Genomic DNA, 15,440 nt, shown 5'->3' on the forward strand with positions numbered 1-15,440 from the left:
AAGCATGGCTCAGGGGTGTCTCACTGACCACGAGAACTATAGGGCTGCTGGCCCTGCAACTGTGCAGAGCTGCAATGCAGCTGATTCTAGCAAGACTCAGGCCCCAGTGGTTTCTGAGCTGCACACCACCGCTTGCCTCTCTCCCCTTTCCCACCTACCCGTTAAGATAAACCAGCCCTATCCTTTGACCTACCACTGCAGAGTCTTGTTTTGCAGGTCAAAGTCGGCCCATCCCTGCCCCATCCCCAGTTCTAAGACATGGAACTGCTTTTTCTCTCCTCCCTTTGGAAGGATTTCCCAGGTATGTAGCTCTTCTGAGAAAAGGCAGCCTTAAAAGCCCCAGCCAGACAATGCCCAAGCTCCTTTCCTTTAGCTAAGTTGACTCCCATGGCCAAATGCAGATGTGTCACCTTACCAGTATATATATACTTTTAACATTTTTGTTTGTTTTGTTATTAAAGAGACAGGGTCTGGATCTGTCACCCAGGTTGGAGTGCAGTGGTGTGATCATAGTTCACTGCAGCTTCCAACTCCTGGGCTCAAGTGATTCTCCTGCTTCAGCCTTCTGAATAGCTAGGACTACAGGCATGCACCACCATACCCAGCTATTTTTAATTATTTTTTGTAGAGACAGAGTCTCACTATGATACCCAGGCCAGTCTCAAACTCCTGGCCACAAGCAATCCTCTTGCCTCAGCCTCCCAACGTACCTAACCAGTATAAGAAAAATAATGCCTATGTCTGAAACCAGGGTTGGGGAGGTGTTCCAGCAACCCTCTTAAAAGATTGTTGCCTCATCAGCTCGGGATTCCTCACTGTGAAACACACTCACTACATGCAAAGCATCTGCCCAGGCCCTTTTGTGTCAGTCCTCTTGGACTTGAAGTGCAAGGGGAGCTGATGTGAACATCAAGTTTCTGCTCCTTGCTGTGTTATCAGTAATAAAGTCCTTTGGCTCTGACCCAGGAGTCTCATGTCTTCTTCTAGCATCCATGAACTTGGAACAGGCTAAATTTGTTAGATTACAAATAGGTAAAACCTTGGACCTTTCACAATTCTTGACAGTAACACAGCATAATTGGGAACAACAGAATGATATCAAAGGGGAGCAACCCTTTGATATTATTTTGATCAACCACAGGATATTCACGAGTTGTTCTAGGGCATAGCTGAGTGTGTTCCTTTGTTGCCAGGAGCTCAGGGCAGGTGTCCCCACCTAGCCCCTCAACTCTGAATCCAAGGCCACGGGCAGCCTGAGGGCTCTGTAGGGAGGCTTCCAGATAGCAGGATAAACTTCACTGGTGGCCCACGGGGACACTGATTGGGCTGCTTTGCAGCTGCTGAAACCATCAACCTGTAAAGGCTGCACTTTCCTTCTGAATCTGCCTCAGGCTGCGAGCCAGGCTCGTGACATCCAGGGGGCAAGAGAGGCCAGAGGACTGGCGGTCACAAGCGGGGTTGGCCGCTTTTCCTCTTAGGATTCATTTACAGCTGTATACGGTCTGGAGAAATCTTGCCAAGCGAGCAAGTCAGGTTGTCAGTGTTGACACAGAATTGAAGCCAGAATCCTGACAGTAAACTAAACAGCAAGAACAATTTAACTCAATTATCCCCTCTTCTGGAAGGTGTGGAAACCTAGCTCCGTGAAATCCCCACACAAATCACCACCATGTTTTTGGGAATTAAAAAAAAATAATAATAATTAGGTGCTGGCACACCTATCTTGATAAATTATGAAACTCTTCCTTTCCCCTGTGTGACTCTGGTTATATTAAACAAGTAAGACAAGATAGAAATGCTAAATTAATTTTTAGTGAAAATGTGTTCTGAGAAAAAGCTACGGGTACTTTATTACCATGTTGTGTCATGAATAGCAAAGAAAAAGCCCTGTTTGTATAACTGTTTTGTCTCATACATATACTGAAACATCACACTGAATGCCAGGGGATGAAATATCCTCCAGAGAGAGAGGGAAGCCAGTATTGATTTCTCTTTCTAGGCTGAGGTCAATTCCAATGAGTGTCTGCACACTTAGGATGTAAGAAACACTTGAATGTGTCAGTATACCCCTATTTCTCAAAACAGATGTTTCCTCAAAGGACTTTGGGTTTAAAAGAAAACCAATCAATGCAAAATTCATTAAAACCCGACTGGTTTGGTGGAAGACAACTCTGGCTAATGCTAGGGAAATAATTATTTTTATTCTTTTCTTCACACAATTTTAATTTATCACATAAAAGAGATAATACTAAAGACAAAAGGAAAATAATCAGCCATAACTCATTGTTCTTGTTCCCTTCAAATTCAGTTAAATCTTTGGGATCACAGTACAAACACAAATTGCTATTATATTTTTTCCCCATTGAACATTATTATAACTAGTTCCCATGTTGCTACATAGGTTTCATAATTAAAATTTTAGTGAATGCATAATATTCCATCAACTTGAGCTCCCATGATGAGTTAATTATTGGACATTTATGTTAGTTTAATATTAGATTTTTCATTTCACTTGTAGATATACCTAGAAGATAGGAATTATTTTTTTAAGGGGGGCTTGTCTACAATCCCATTTTTCTTTTTATGTGAAATGATTTACTATTCAGTGGGAACTGTTTATTTACTAAGGGAAAAATTATTGATAGAATTTTACTTAATTTTTCTTTCACCTTGTGCAACTTTATGAAGTTATAGGTGCAGCTCAATTTCCCACCATTAGGTGGCGCTCTATTGCATCAGGATAATTCTGCCATGACAAAGCTAAAAAAACTTTTACAGGTTATCAGCCTTCTTACTCTCTCCCTCTTTCATTGCTTTGTCAATACTTTACTAATATCAGCTCACTCTCTTTTTCCCCTTAGTAAGTCAGTTTCCTCTTCTGAAATATTCCTTCCTATAAAAATCCATTTACTGTAGGGAATGACTGACTTTTCTTCTGGTGAATGGAAGGTGGGTTTTATCTTTAAGGTCAACACTGCCTGAAGTGCTTCTGTCTTAGGCCCTACCAGCCCTGTGGACAGATGGCAAGTGGATGTTAGCAGGTAGGTCATACCTGTCCAGTCCTCTGCAGGTTTGCAAAGTGAACGTCAGGTATGAAGAGAACAGGCTGCGAGTGCAGATCGGGCATGGTTTTGAAGTAGGTGATGTCACTCTTCTTCTGTAAGGGTATGGCAGCCAACTTCCCATCAGAGGCTGGACAGGATCACAAAACCCATAAACAAGAGGGTTATACATGACTAAGAACCCTCAACTGTAAGTCTTAGTACCAACTAAAATTCACGTTTTTCTCCTATGAAGCTTTCCGAAAACCATAGATGTAAACACATTTTGACACCCCTCACACCAGCCAAACCAACAGAAAGAGCAGGGACTTCAAATAAACATTCTTGAGTGGAGCTTAGGTCCCTTCATACCCTCCTGTCCCTCTGTGTACTCAAGATACCTTGTCTGTAGAGGAGGATGTTGGTCTCCATGACATTACAAAGTCCTTCCTAGCTCAAACACGCTATGCACATGATTCTATTTGCTTTTCACGTGGATAATCACCCTGTCTCCACTGCCAGGGGAAAGCAAACCATGCCTTGCACATACAGTTTTACCTGCAACTCACTTCTTTCTACCTATTTCCCCAGGTAGACCCAGCGGACCCAGCCCAGCTGAGTCTTCCCCTCAGAAAGCAAAGTCAGTCTCTGTGAAACTCACAGTTATTGCATTGGGTTTGGGAGGCCTGGCCTTTTCCTTTCTTCCTGTTCTGCTTCCTTTCTTCATCTCTGATTTTTCTTTCTGCTCCCTGCCAGGGAAAAAGCAAATACAGACCATGCCAGGTATGTTACCAAGGCGTGCAAAATACTGTCACACATAAAAGTCATGCAGGTATGAAACAATACAGCGGAAGAGGAGACCAGGCAGTCCCATTTTCGTCCCTCCGTCAAGGTCAAGCTTCAGCTCTGAAAGCAAAGACCACTCATGAATCTACACTACATTTCTGACCTCCAAGAGATCCCGCCTCTCCCATGTTTTCTCCTTTTTTGGTATCTTGCCTATTTAAAGAACTTCAGTTTTGAATCCATATGGAAAGAACAGGCCCAGTTCCCTAACCCAGTGAAGCCCATTAAGTAACTTTACTGATTATAATAAAATGTCAGAAGATGAAGCATTGACCCATTAAATTTATTCCTAGGCATGAAGAGGGCTTTAAAGTTGAGTGTGAATTCTCTGTAAAATTTTCCCTTTGCTTGTTGTTATGGAACTTTAAAAAATCATTAGAGTGGTGGAAATAAGGGAGTGCATAAAGAAACCACACAAGATGCAGGATCGCTTTGTGCAAACAAGTACGGTTTTTGCTTTTGTTTCTGTATTTTTGTATGTTCTTCGAGATGTTGCTCATTCAAAAGTTTGGTGTATTCAATTCCTTTTTGCTCCTCTGTTCCTTGTAATTTGACTTTTTTATTGGCACCTCTTGCCAAATTGTCAAATTCTGTTGTACTTAACCAATTGACCATCACCTTATAGCTCTTTTCTTCGTGACCTGAGATGATTTCCTAATCGTATTAATATTTTTCTTTGAGCATTCTTCTATGTCAGCTTTGCTAACTCATTTTCCTCTTCTCATCTTCCAAATAAAGACATTCCAACACAGTTTCCTTTTCCATTCTCTCTCTCCATTCTTGCTGCGGGAGAATCCATCTGTACCCATGTTTTCACAATGCCCTAGACAGGTGACATTCAGATCGATACCCCCAACTAAACTCTTGCCCACTGCAGTAGCATATTTAAGGAGCAGTGAAGCACAGGCTGGCCAGCAACCGCTAACACTTCAGAAATTGTCCCCAAATCATCATATACACCAGAGATGGATTTAACAATATAATAATTTAATCCTTCTCTATACAAAAACAAAAGAATCAATTAAAAGCAAAGGACAAATTGCTGAAAATAAGTGAAATAAGATATCGCATAAAATGTTAAATCTTTAATATAGCAGTAATGATTTAAATTAAAAAACTGACATACTAATAGAAAAATGGACAAGGGTCATGAAATACGCAATTCACAGAAAAAGATACATAAATGGTTTGAACTATAACAATGAACTGTAGTTTTTGCTTATCAAATTGGCTTTTTGGAAACAGCAGCTTCCCAGTCGTGGCTACGGTGAGGGTTTGTGGTCAATGAAGGTGTTGTACAGGAGATGGCTTTTAAGCTAATTCTGGAATAATAATAATAATAGCTAATACTTACATGGCATTTACTCTGTGCTGGGTGATTTCTAAGAGCTTTACATATTAGAGCTTGATAGTTGTAATATTTTAACCAGAAAATTTAAATATACATTTCTATATCAAAAAACTACCAAAGGAAGTAATTATTTTACTTACTAGTAATATCAAAGGGAGTAATTATTTTATGGTGCTTCAGCTGAGGTTTGGAATTATCATTGACACTTACAGATCACGGAAATAGGTAGATAAAATATAAAAATATCTGCTTTGGAAGTCTCTTCAAGATATATTAAGGATTTGTATAGTTTTGTGTCTAGAAAACACATAAAGTGTTAAATGCACAGACATCACCTTGTTTAAATAGATGGGAAATATAAGAAAAGGCTCTTTAAAATACTGAAGTTTGTATAATAATATGAACTATATTTTTTATTGGATACTTATGTATAAGGCATTTTTCTATGTGTTTAGAGCTCTGTACAGGATAACATTTAATATAAATAAAATTTGGATATTTATTATCTACCTATATAAATTACAACTAATCCAAGACATACCCCAAGTTTGCTCCAGCAATTTTATTTCTGAGTTAATGTTTTATTTTGTACTATTCCTATGAGGAAAAGGACTAGAATTAATTTGTTTCGAGATTTATACACAGGCATACCTCGGGGACATTGTGGGCTTGGTTGCAGACCACCACAATAAAGCGAATGTAGCAATAAAGAGAGTCACATAAATTTTTTGGTTTCCTAGTGCATATATTATACTGTATCTTTATACTATACTGTAGTATATTAAGTATGCAATAGCATTATGTCTAAAAAATGTACATACTTTAATTAGAAAAAATAATGCTAAAAAATGCTAACAATCATCTGAGCCTTCAGCTAGTCACAATCTTTGTGAGGGTAGGGGGTCTTGCCTCAATGTTGATGTCCGCTGACTGATCAGGATGGCAGTTGCTGAAGGTTGGGGTGGCTGTGGCAATTTCTTAAAACAAGACAACAATGAAGTTTTCTGCATCAATTGACTCTTCCTTTCATGAAAGATTTCTCTGTAGCATGCAGTGCTATTTGGTCGCATTTTACCCACAGTAAAACTTCTTTCAAAATTGGAGTCAATCCTCTCAACCCCTGTCGCTGCTTTATCAACTAAATTTATGTAATATTCCAAATCCCTTGTGTCATTTCAACATTGTTCACAGCATCTTCTCCAGGAGTAGATTCTATCACCAGGAACTAATTTCTTTGCCCATCTATAAGAAGTAACTCATCCATTCAAGTTTGATCATAAGATTGCAGCAATTCACTCATATCTTCAGGCTCCACTTCTAATTCTAGTTCTTTTGATATTTCCACCATATCTGCAAGGTACTTCCTCCACTGAAGTCTTGAACCCCTCAAAGTCATCCAGGAAGGTTGGAATCAACTTCTTCCAAACTACTGTTAGTGTTGATATTATGATCTCCTTTCATGACTCACAAATGTTCTTAATGGCAACTAGTGAATCCTTTCCAGAAAGTTTTCAATTTACTTTGCCCAGATCCATCAGAGGATCACTACCTATGGCAGCTGTAGCCTTACAAAATGTACTTCTTAAATAGTTAGACTTGAAAGTCAAAATTACTCTTTGACCTATAGCCTACAGAATAGATGCTGTGTTAGCAGCATGAAAACAACATTAATCTCCTTGTACATCTCCATCAGAGCTCTTGGGTAACTGGGTGCATTGTCAATAAGCAGTGATATTTTAAAAAGAATCTTTTTTTCTGAAAAGTAATCTCAACAGTGGGCTTAAAATATTCCATAAACTATGCTATAAACAGATGTGATGTCATCTAGGCTTAGTTGTTCTATTTATGGAACACAGGCAGAGCAGACATAGCATAATTCTTGGGCCCTTGAACTTTAGGAATGGTAAATGAGCACTGGCTTCAACTTACAGTCACCAGCTACCTTAGGCTCTAACAAAAGAGTCAGCCTGTCCTTTGAAGCCTTGAAGCCAAGCATTCTCTTATCTTCCCTAGCAATTAAAGTCCTAAATGGCATCTTCTTCCAATATAAGGTTGTTCATGTACATTAAAAATCTGTTGTTTAGTACCATGTTAGAGGGGGTCATGAAGTAAATTTAAAAATGATTTTAAAAATTAGGAAAAAAATCTGTTGTTTAGTGCAGCCACTTTCATCAGTTATCTTAGCTAGACCTTCTGGATAACTTATAGCAGCTTCTACATCAGCACTTGCTGCTTCACCTTACAGTTTTATGTTATGGAAATAGATTCTTTCCTTAAACCTCATGAACCAACTTCTGAAGGCTTCAAGCTCTTCTGCAACCTCCTCACCTCTCTCAGCCTTCATAGAATTGAAGAGAAGTTAGGGCTTTGCTCTGGATTAGCCTTTGGCTTAAGAGAATGTTGTGGCAGGTTTGATCTTCTATCTAGACCTCTAAAACTTTCTCCATATCAACAATAAGGTTTTTTGACTCTCTTATCATTCATGTGTTCACTGGAGTAGCACATTTAGTTTCCTTCAAGAACTTTTCGTTTGCATTCACAACTTGGCTAGCTTTTGGCCAATCTTAGGTTTAACATGCTTTCCTCACTAAGCTTAATTCTTTCTAGCTTTTGATTTAAAGTGAAAGACATGCAACTCTTCATTTTGCTTCAACATTTATAGGTCATTGCAGGGTTATTAACTGGCCTAATTTCAATTTTGTTGTTTCTCAGAGAATAGGGGGAGGCCTGAGAAGGAGAGAGTGAGAGATAGGGAAAGGGCGGTTAGTGGAACAATTAGAACACACATGACATTTATCAATTAAGTTCTCTGTCTTATAGGAGCATAGTTGCTGGGTCCCCAAAACAACTACAATCGTAACATCAATGATTACTGATCACAGATCACCATATCAGATACAATAATAATGAAAAAGCTTGAAATATTGTGATAATTATCAAAACATGACACAGAGACATGAAGGAGGCACATGCTGCTGGAAAAAATGGAACTGATAGACCTGCCAGACACCAGGTTGCCACAAACCTTCAATTTGTAAAAAACATATTATCTGCAAAACGCAGTAAAGCAAAGTGCAATAAAACAAGTATGTCTATATGTTCAATGTAGATTGTTAGGAAAGTCACTTGCTTGTTTTTCAGGCATTCTTTGATATGACAAACCTAAAGGATTAGCATAAAACAGAGTAGGTCTCTACAATGCATAGTGTTGGTGCCACTTCTGTATAAGTTTCCTGCCCCAAATGCCCAGGTATCAGTGTGACAAAACAATTCCGACAGCACCCGCTCTTGAAACAACCACAGTTCTTATTTCTAAAATAAAGCTTTGGGCTTCACAGTGATCCAGGGAAGCTTTGATACATTCAATTAAGGTGGAGAAAGCTTCCCTTGAACAAGATCTTCCAAAAATTTCTTTCCTCTTTCCTATGATTATTTGTGACCTGAAGCTTCTAGAAAATATTCTTTCTATCCTTATTAAAGTGCAAAAAAGTCTAGTTGTTCCAAAAGAGTATAATTTGCTACAAATACCAAATTTATCTTTTGAAAATTTTCCCCACTATTCTGTTTCTATTTCACTATTTCTATTTCCCCACTTAAATGTTCACTACAGAGTGTTAAATTTGGAAAACTTATATGAAAAGTTCCTAACTATATTGTGTGATCACTTTTGCTACCACTTGAGAGGTGATGTCTATCTTCATGTTTTATTTCACCCTTAAATAGTTTCTCTTAAATTTGTTTTTTAAATGTGGCTCTATTTCTCAATTTTTCTGCAATATATAGCTATTGTTTGCAATAATACAAAATCTCATGGAAGATCATGGAAATAATTAAATATAGATACATAGATATACACATAGGTGTCTAATAGGAAGATATATAAATAGATCCTGAATTTTTAAGGCATAAACATATTCATTTCAGTAGAAGTATCATAATACCAAAAAAGTTAGAGAAGGCCTTTATTTTCATCTGCAATCAATTTCACAGGTGTATTAATTAGAAATCAAGCTGGAGAGCTATAAATAGTGCGGAATTCCATCTGTTTAAAACTCTAGCCTGTGATTAGGAAATTCACAGCTTTAAAATGGAATAGCTCTCAACTCTTTTTTTTTTTTTTTTTTTTTTTTTGAGACAGAGTCTCACTCTGTTGCCCAGGCTAGAGTGAGTGCCGTGGCGTCAGCCTAGCTCACAGCAACCTCAAACTCCTGAGCTCAAGCGATCCTCCTGTCTCAGCCTCCCGAGTAGCTGGGACTACAGGCATGCGCCACCATGCCCGGCTAATTTTTTTATATATATATTTTTAGCTGTCCATATAATTTCTTTCTATTTTTAGTAGAGGTGGGGTCTCGCTCTTGCTCAGGCTGGTCTCGAACTCCTGAGCTCAAACGATCCGCCCACCTCGGCCTCCCAGAGTGCTAGGATTACAGGCGTGAGCCACCGCGCCCAGCCAGCTCTCAACTCTTTTGCTTTAAAAGATAATTTAAGTTAAGCATTTGCATTTACGCACCCACTTGAAAAGTACAAAAATTAAACTTTTATTTCTCTTTTTACTCTCCCAGGGGTGAGTTTTGCCTGGGTTTTGAAATTAGAGCTGCAAACATGATGACAAATTAGAGCAGAAGATTTTGTATCTAGCTTATTAGAGAAACAGATAGTAATAACAGTTAATCCGCCCTGCATAGCCCCTGAGATTTCCTCCTTACGAGTTTCCTGACACCCCACCCCCCAGCCCTTAACATCAGGATATGCAACTAACTACCCACTAGGAACTCTTGACAATCCTAGTTATTAATAGTTAGAATAAATGCTGATCATTTACCCCACATTCTCCAACCATTTTTTTTCTACCTAGCACTGATATTTAATTAGGCTGATATTTAAAATAGGAGTTATTGGAAATGCCACCTATTTTCTGATTGGCAAAGGGTTTGTTAACATGATTCTTTCCAGTATTTATACATGTTTGCAAACATGATCACACAAGTAAGTGGCTCTCCCAACCATTTCTTTCTTTGCTGCAGATTACCTCCTTAGTATGACTTCAGGAAACAAATCTTTAGAGAAACCCATACAATCCTCTTAATTTCTCATAGTCCCTCTTATTCTAGGACATCGGTGAATAACAATATAACTCTCCATGCATTCTGCATGTTTCTATTATTTTCTCTCTTTTTTCTGGTATTTATTATGTCAACACTTAAATATAAAATAATTGTATGAGCAATTTAAGCCCTCTCTCCCACTTTCAATTCCAACTACCAGGGTGAAGATAAATGGATTGCCTGGTCCTTCCTTCCCATTCTTCCCTCCCTTTCTCCTTGCCTCTAACTTTATTCCTTACTTCCAAGAAGGGGATTCATGGAGGGAGAGTCTACAATCTCCCTTGGAATATCTGGAATAAAGTAAAAGAATTCAAATCACTTACAAGCTTTCTTATTTGTACTTTTAAAAAGTCCATGTTGTACACCATTTGAAAATGTTTCCTTAATATTTAATATGCTAAATTAAAGATATAAACTGATTTTTTTGGTTGTTTTGTTTTTAATGGCTACCTTGACTCTTTGTTGAGGTTTTGAATCACCAGTTGCCGTTTTGGTATTTTATGTATAAAGTTACTTTTCAATTCAAGGAGTATGAGTTTGGGATTAGAACTGTATTTGCAGCCAGCTCTCCTACATTTTCGCTGTGTGACTCTGGGCAAGTTACTTAGGTTCTCTGCCCCACCATTTTCTCATCATTTCTACATGACTGCTGGGTCTGGTGACTTCCCAGGCATCTATATCATGCAAACTGCCTGACTGTCCCTCAGATTGCTGTGCTGCTCAGATGGCTGGATGATTGGCACCCACAGAAATCATCAGGGCCGGGAAGGCTATTGAGATTTTAGGGATATTTTCCTCTGTGCTACATGTGCCAAAGCCCTGTGCAGTCCCAGTTAATGCGTTTTCCTTCTGTCCTCTGATGATCATCTCTGCTTTCTGTTGCTGCTCTCTGCTCACGGGAGCCTATGTCTCTGTCTGCTCTGTTACTGCTAAGCCAGAACTCTCAGACTTTTTAATAGCACAGTAGACCTTTAATATTGACTGCAGCACCTTTATGAGTAATGGGCAAAAGTGAATTAGCTACTAACCTCTTTTCCCCTTCTTCTCTCTCCCCAATATCTAACATGAAATAGTATCCTTTCACTAACAGTTAATACCTATAAGCAATTAGTCAGCTTTTTTTTTTTTTTGGAATATATACCCTCCTCATCCTCCCCAATTTTTAAAGAAATGCACTGTGCCTACATTGTCAGGACACATCACCATCCTGTCTCTCCCATCATTTAGGATTAGATGTATACTGAATGCTCACCCTCGGTCCGTTTATCAAGTCTTTACAGTCATATTGCTTGTCTAAAATTGGTTCCCCACCAGAGTCCCCAAGAAGAAACATTTCCTGGATTTTTGTTTGTCTTGTTTATTCTGTATGGTTTTGTTTGTGCCTGTAGTCTTTACACTTGACAGTCAAGTTGGCTGGATAGAAAATCCATGGCTCACATTTTCTTTACATGATTACCTTAAATATCATTCATTGTCTTATGACAAGGTGGTGGTGTTGAAAAGTTGGCTGGCAAAAGCTCCCTTATAAGTGATTTAATATTTATTTTATTTACTTAGATGTCAAGAAAGAATATTTTTTTCTTTTTTCAAAAAAGTCCAGTAGCTTAACTATTTGGTATTAGTTATCCTGGATCAGTGTTCCCAAGTGTATAGCAGGGTGTTTAAATAAGAATTCTTTCTATTTCTGGTTTTCCTGATTCATCATTTCTAGTATTTGTTCTGTTCCATCTTTTTTTAATTATTATTATTTTGCTCAAAGATTCCTATTATATGTATATTGGATCTTCTTTATCTCTCTTTTCTATCTGTATTTTCTTTCACATCTCTTCTGATTTTTACATTTTTGCTCTTTCCAACTTGTATTTTCTTAAGGTATTACTTTTATATTTATTTACTCTTGTGTTGTTTCTAGTATAGTCTTTATTCTGATATATTGTAATGTTTTATTTCTAAATTCTTTCCTGAGTTCCATCACATCCCTTTTGAAATCATTCTATTTTCCAAACATCTCACATTTGATTTTTTTTCAAATTGTGATTTAGGTTGATCTTCATAACTTCTATTATTTCTTTAATTCCATTTAGCTCATTTTGAAATATGAGGCTATACTTTTCACCCGATTTGTGGGCATGTCTTTCTGGTATGCATTTCTTCTGATCCCAGTCTCTATTTTCATGAAACACTGTGCGGAATTCAACCGTTTCTTCTTTTCTGTTGGACATTTTTTTTTTTTTTTTTTTTGAGACAGAGTCTCGCTCTGTTGCCCAGGCTAGAGTGCCGTAGCATCAGCCTAGCTCACAGCAACCTCAAACTCCTGGGCTCAAGTGATCCTTCTGCCTCAGCCTCCCAAGTAGCTGGGACTACAGGCATGTGCCACCATGCCTGGCTCATTTTTTTCCGATATATATTTTTAGCTGTCCAGATCATTTCCTTCTATTTTTAGTAGAGATGGGGTCTCGCTCTTGCTCAGGTTGGTCTCAAACTCCTGACCTTGAGCGATCCTCCCCCCTTGGCCTCCCAGTCTGTTCGTCATTTTTAAATGAAATGAGTGAGGCTGCTTAGTTCTTCTAGCTTCATGGCTCTCATGCTCCCTCTTCTGGTGTGTTCACAAAGCAATACAAACATCCTTTTGTATTTTCTGAGATCTCCCTACCCTGTGTCCTTCCAATCTTCTTCACTCTTATTTTGACCTTTTTCCTTTTCATCTTTTTTCCCAACTCAACTTGGATTTTACTCCCAGCAGGGCTTTTTTTCCCCCAGAGCAGGGTTTTGTCCTGGAAGGGAACTTCAGTTTATAACTTTTCAGAATTCATAGAGCCCCAAGCATTTCAATTTGCAGTCTGCTTGCACTCACCAGTAAATTGGAGCCCACAGAACCTGTACCCTCCCACCCAATCTCAGACGGCCCACCTCACTCTCCAGTGTGTGCCTTGGGCAATTCTGTAGGTTTCTAGCTCTCTGGTCATCAAGTGGCCCCATCACTTTCCCTCACAAATGCTGATAACACAGGTCTTGATATTATTGATTCTTAGTCCCACTCATATTTGGGACTTGTGAGTATCTCTTGCCACCTAATCATGGGATTTTAAGCTCTGCTATTCTAATATCTGTCTCTTTTATGGTGGGGTTCAGGGAGACTCAAAATACATGTTTTCTGAGTGCACGTGTACTAATGAACTTATTTTATAAGTACTATTTCCATTTCAAAAAGTCCTAGATGAGGCTGCATTAAACCCATAAAATAATAAAGGTTGCATTGATATGTTCTAGGACAGCATCTATACCCAGTAAAGATTATTAATCTGCTATTTCAACTATCTAACTGAATCAGACTTAAAGCACAGTGTATTATGGACTGAATGTTTGTGCCCCCCCCCCATTCATATGTTGAAGCTCTAACCCCCAATGTAATAGCACCTGGAGGTGGGATTTTGGAGAGGTAATTAGGTTTAGATGAGGTCACAAGCATAGGGTCTTTATGATAGAATTAGTGCCCTTAGAAGAAGAAACACCAGAGAGCTTTTTTGTTCTCTCTCTCTCTCTCTTTCTGTGAGGATACAGTGAGTCTGCATACCAGAAAGAGGCCTCACTGGAAACCAAGCTGGCTGGCACCTTGATCTTGGACTTCCCAGCCTCTAGAACTGTGAAGAATAAATTTCTGTTGTTTAAGCCACCCAGGCTGTAGTATTTTGCTATAGCAGTTTGGTCTGATTAAGACACTGTGCAATGTCAATTGGTCATAAAATAAGCAGTAAAAATGACTAACTAAAAAAAAAAGTACAGTTGACTGATGACTCCCTATATATTGAACAGGAATAGAGAATAAAAGATTACCACACCTACTATGATTGATAAAGTGATTATTTTGACACTACTAGACAAGGGAAGGTGACAAGAGGGAAATGCCATCAAAAGTAATATCTAATAGCAAAGATACCTTTATGACAAATTGTCATCTTTACTCACTTTGTCGCAGAAGACCTTGATCTGGCAATAAGCTCTATGAATGGGTTTATTGCTACGATTATTATAACTGTATGTGTCAATCTGAATCATCAAGGGAAGTCCTTTCACCCCTTTTTGGGAGGAGAAATCTGTACTCAGGCAATTCACGGTGATGAAAATCTGAGGAAGGGAGAGAGAAAGGAGAGAGTCCACAAGTCACCATAAAAAGAATCTATAATAAATGTATGAACCTTAGACTTGAAGTCAAAATACTAAACAATCCTATATCGGTAAATGAAGAATATTTTGTTACTTTTCCACATAAAAACATGGTGCACACAAAAAACATATATAATTTATAATTATAAATTTATTTTAAAAATTTGCTTTCATACTTGATCTTGAAACAGACTATTTAAATTACTTCCCTGAAAATATATCAGGAAAGTCTTACTTATTTTTTAAACATGATAAGTGTATCCTCAACATATTAAAGTTGTCACTTCTAATAGTTACATGAGGTTATCTACTATCTGACCTGTGGGATAAAAAAATAATTAGATAACACCTTCCTTTGCACATTATTGCATTGAAACCTAGATTTGTTTACACATCTGTCTTTCTCACTTGACTATGAAGTATGAGATTCGAGATCATTTCTTATTTTTGTATCATTGGTACCTATTATAGTGTGTGGTAGAGAATAAGCATTTGATAAACATTTCATGAATAAATCAATGCGTTTATCTACAGAGAACCCATTAGATGAGGAGTCAAATGCCCTGACTTTTAGTCCAAGCTTTAATATTAACCAGCTAAGAGACTTTACACAAGTCACTTAATGTCTTCAGTTTTCAATTTCCCCTTTAAAATAACCTTTAAAACCCCTCCCTGCAGGACAGAGTGTAACTACTCATATATTTCCATGGCAAGAAAAGAGTAAAAGAGAAACCGGCAAAGGTGAGATCTGAAGAGGAGGGAGAAAGTGTGGCCTACAGCAGAAATCCTGGAATCCAAAAGAAAGAGAAACGCAAGGAAATCATTGAAGACGACAGCATGGCCAACAGAAGAACTGAAAAGAATGATGTTATTTTGAAATATTGGCAGGAAAAGAGGGAGGAGTATAAGTGAGCTAAATTTATCATCATTTTA

At 38.1% G+C, this 15,440-nt stretch overlaps 1 protein-coding gene across 1 annotated transcript in view; it reads right to left on the bottom strand.

Moving 5' to 3' along the window:
* The window catches only part of GRHL2 (grainyhead like transcription factor 2), a 116,982-nt gene that overhangs the window by 32,599 nt on the left and 68,943 nt on the right, over positions 1-15,440 (bottom strand). The window contains exons 8-10 of the mRNA XM_069466166.1: positions 14,310-14,468; positions 3,703-3,790; positions 3,053-3,192 (exon numbers count right to left, since the gene is read on the bottom strand). Coding sequence (XP_069322267.1) covers positions 3,053-3,192; positions 3,703-3,790; positions 14,310-14,468 — 387 coding nt within the window. The remainder of the gene's footprint in view (positions 1-3,052; positions 3,193-3,702; positions 3,791-14,309; positions 14,469-15,440) is intronic.

Source organism: Eulemur rufifrons, chromosome 3 (assembly GCF_041146395.1).
Source record: "Eulemur rufifrons isolate Redbay chromosome 3, OSU_ERuf_1, whole genome shotgun sequence".
NCBI classification, from domain to species: domain Eukaryota; kingdom Metazoa; phylum Chordata; class Mammalia; order Primates; family Lemuridae; genus Eulemur; species Eulemur rufifrons.